General features: G+C 38.3%; 1 protein-coding gene across 1 annotated transcript; it reads right to left on the bottom strand.

Moving 5' to 3' along the window:
* Positions 1-23: 23 nt before the first annotated feature.
* Positions 24-2,244, bottom strand: LOC308702876 (uracil nucleotide/cysteinyl leukotriene receptor-like). The gene is made up of 2 exons (XM_081386018.1): positions 2,130-2,244; positions 24-1,515 (listed from the first exon to the last, which is right to left on the bottom strand). Exon 2 carries the CDS (start codon positions 1,345-1,347, stop codon positions 433-435), a length of 915 nt encoding a protein of 304 aa, XP_081242144.1. The 5' UTR covers positions 1,348-1,515; positions 2,130-2,244; the 3' UTR covers positions 24-432.
* Positions 2,245-3,542: the final 1,298 nt, after the last annotated feature.

Here is a 3,542-nt window from a genome sequence, read left to right as displayed (position 1 = left end):
TAAAATTCAGAAGACTGTCATTTGTGAAAAATATATTTATTTCTTGAATTTGAAACAAAAATACAGTCTTTCATTCGAGGGCGACTCGTTTGTGCTTTTCCAGTGGTGATACTGATATCTACATCTACTTATATTTACAATAGTTCAATGAAATGAAATGAGACATGCCGATATTTACACAAAATATTACTAAACGCTAAAATCGCATAAACCACTGACTCAATAGGGATCAGCCTTGATGGCGAGATCATTTCAAAATGGCCAAATATTAGCCATTAATGAGTTATTTTGCTGTTATGTTATAAAAATGCAGTCATTCTTGTTTGTTTTTGCATTGCATCCAGTTACATCAAGTCACATAGGAGTCACCTTGTCTCACCTCTGTTCAATCTTAAAACAAATAGCCTCAGTCAGAGTAAAGCCTTCAGAAGCTCAAAAACCCTTGGAAATGGAATAAACACCCTTTTTCTTATTCAGCCTCAGTCTTTTGAACCTCCACTTGTAGTGTCCGGTGGCAAAGTAGTACAATATCGGGTCTAGGAGGCTGTTTAGACTGACCAGAGCCATGGTCACCCTACGGAGGATGTAAATCAAGTCATTATGTTCATTCTGTCTCAAGCGGGACAGGAGGTACACTAGATGCATGACATGATAAGGCAGGAAACACACAACAGTGATGGCCAGGATGGCGTAGATGACCCTCTGTGCCCCGCGGGCCGTGGAGTTGTTGATCCTGGCGATGCGGCGGGCCACGATGGGGTAACACACAAGGATAACCACAGAAGGCACAAGGGACCCAAAAATGAGACTGCATATGCTGTAGGGTGCCAAGTCGTCCCAGTCCTTTGAAGTGAAGCCCTCAAAGCACATGTTCTCTTTAGATGTCAATGGGCATGTTAGCATGAAGGCCAAAATGGCCGACCCAGAGACCAACCACACGGCGGCGCTCACCAGTGCTGAGAGGCTCGTGTTGCGGAGCCTCAGGTAGGTGTGAGGGTGGACGGTGGCGATGTAGCGGTCCACACAGATGCAGGTCATGAAGGTGATGCTGATGTAGATGTTGGCGAAGAAGACCGTGCCAGTGATGCGACACATGGCAACACCAAATATCCATTTGCTGTCGTTCAGATGGTAGTGGATGCGAAACGGCAAGGCGAAAAAGAAAAGCGTGTCGGCCACCGCCAGATTAATGATGTATATGTTTGATGGAGATTTCTGTTTGATTTTAAAGATGAAGTAGTACAAAGCTCCGAGATTTCCTATCAGTCCAAAAAACATGACCAGGCTGTACACCGGTGTGAAGAGGTAGCGCTGGAAAGGCAAAAACTTTAAGGTGTCGTTTTCCATGATGTCGTGTTCCTTGGGTTAATAAGGTTGTTGGATTTTAGAGATTTGCTCACATCAACTCTTAATATGACTTCCTAGAATTGAAATAAATGAATTACTGTTCATTGTTTTGGGAACTAGTCTGATTTTCATTTCCCCATCAGGATGGAGGTAAAAGTCTGTGAGTTTCTGTTGTGAAAAAGAAATCATTGAAAAAGTAAATTAGTGGCATTGAACACTTGACTTACTGAAGCTCTTTGAAACATCTAGAAGAACATCGGGGCCAATGCATAAACTTAGCCACTGTGTAAAAAATGTGTTTTAAAAGCTAGTTTGAATAACTAGCAAAAAACCAAGTTGAACGAGTTGCATTTTTCCATTTCAAATTAGATTGATCTACCTTTTCATGTTACTGACATTAAAAAGTTAGGACCAGTCTTGAAGAAAAATTTAGATGACTAATTTTAAGCCTAGTCTAAGAGCTTTAAGTGCTGCTATTATTATCTTAACACACATATTGTTCACGTTTTGTGGCTATACTTTTGATTTCCAGTAACGTGAAGTGACTCACTTTTTATGAGGTTAACATATTGAGGTAACCAACATTATGCTGCAAGCGCTGTTGATTGAGCTGAACTTGCACTAAACATGGAAAATTTAACTTTAAAAGAAGATCCGTTCTTAAATCCATGTTCGTTTCTCAATTCAACTTTTCACTCAAATTTTTATGCTAATTTATAAAATGTCAAAATTAGGCAGAAATGCAAAAAGGCATATACCACACACAAAAATGACATACTTACAAGACTTGAAGGAGTTATCTTGAATCCTTGAAGAAGACTTTGAGCACATTGTTTTTATATCAAGTGAAGTGTGTGAAAGCTGTTGCTCTGTCGCTGGTGGAAACTTACTCTGAGTGTGGTTTGATGCAGTGATGAGAATAGACAGACAGGAAATCGAGAAAGTGCAGCCTCCCCCGGTGTTTTGAGGGCGACGTGGGGTACATGCAGATATGGAAATTATGCATTTATTGTTCCACCCGTACTGTATCTGAGTGTCTAGATATTTCTGAGGTTCCTGTGTTGAAATAAATGAGTCAGCTTTGACATTGAAGAGGGGTCTAACAGAGTTAATGTACACAGAGATGAGCAGAAATATATGTGAAAATGTATTTAAAATAAACATACAAAAAAAAAAACCAAACCGACCGTTTTTGTGAATACTCTGTATTTGACAGTTTAGCTGTGAAGAATGCTGCCTGTCAGTGTGCAAGGTGAATTTGAGTTCTTTTTCATGGCATATTGCACTTTGAATAACTCTTTTTAACATCAAGCACGTATGTCCCTTGTTCGTCCATGTTCCTTTACCGCTCTAACGTGTAAATAACTCATACCCACTAAAAGCGGCATGTATATATTTGCATACCTCAATACACGATATAGAAAAAGTTGAATGATTCACACTTTATATAAACACCACGATGTACATATATCGTCATATCACATAGTCCTATAGCAAACAGTATTATTTTTAGAGTTAGTTCACCCAAAAATGTAAAATCTGTCATTAATTTCTCACCCTCATGTCATTCCAAACCTGTAAGACAAATGAAGATATTTTAATGAAATTGAGAGAATATCCATTGACAATATCCAATCCCTCCATTGACAGCTACGCAACTACCACTTTGATACTTCAAAAAGTTCATAAAGAGATTGTATATTGTACAGATTGTTTTAATCACATATAAACATTGATCAGTGAACATAAACAGAAGCTCAACCAAACCTGCTTGATGCGCAAGAACAAACCTCATTGGTTCTTGTTGAAACTCAAAAGTGCTGCGTAACACAGAATGAACCTCATTAGTTCTCGCACGTCAAGCAAACATGCTTGAGTGTTTACCATAATTGATGTGTGAGTTGATGAATGTTTATGTGAATAAAAGCCTAAATTCAATCTTTTCATCATATTAAGCATTTGTGTCTCTTCAGAAAATTTGGACTAAACAGCTCAATTCATTTGGATTAGTTTTACGATCTCTTTATGAAGTTTTTGAAGCGACAAAGTCAGTTGCGTTGCTGTCAATATAGGGATTTTATTTTAAATATAAAATCAGATTTTATTAAAAATAGGCTATCGTGATTTGTGTTCCGAAGATGAACGAAGGTCTTAGTTTTGAACGACATGAGGGTGAGTATGACAGAATTTTCATT

Source organism: Scardinius erythrophthalmus (assembly GCF_964197995.2).
Source record: "Scardinius erythrophthalmus genome assembly, chromosome: 15".
Classification (NCBI taxonomy): domain Eukaryota; kingdom Metazoa; phylum Chordata; class Actinopteri; order Cypriniformes; family Leuciscidae; genus Scardinius; species Scardinius erythrophthalmus.
This window is presented reverse-complemented; position numbering and strand designations above follow the sequence as displayed.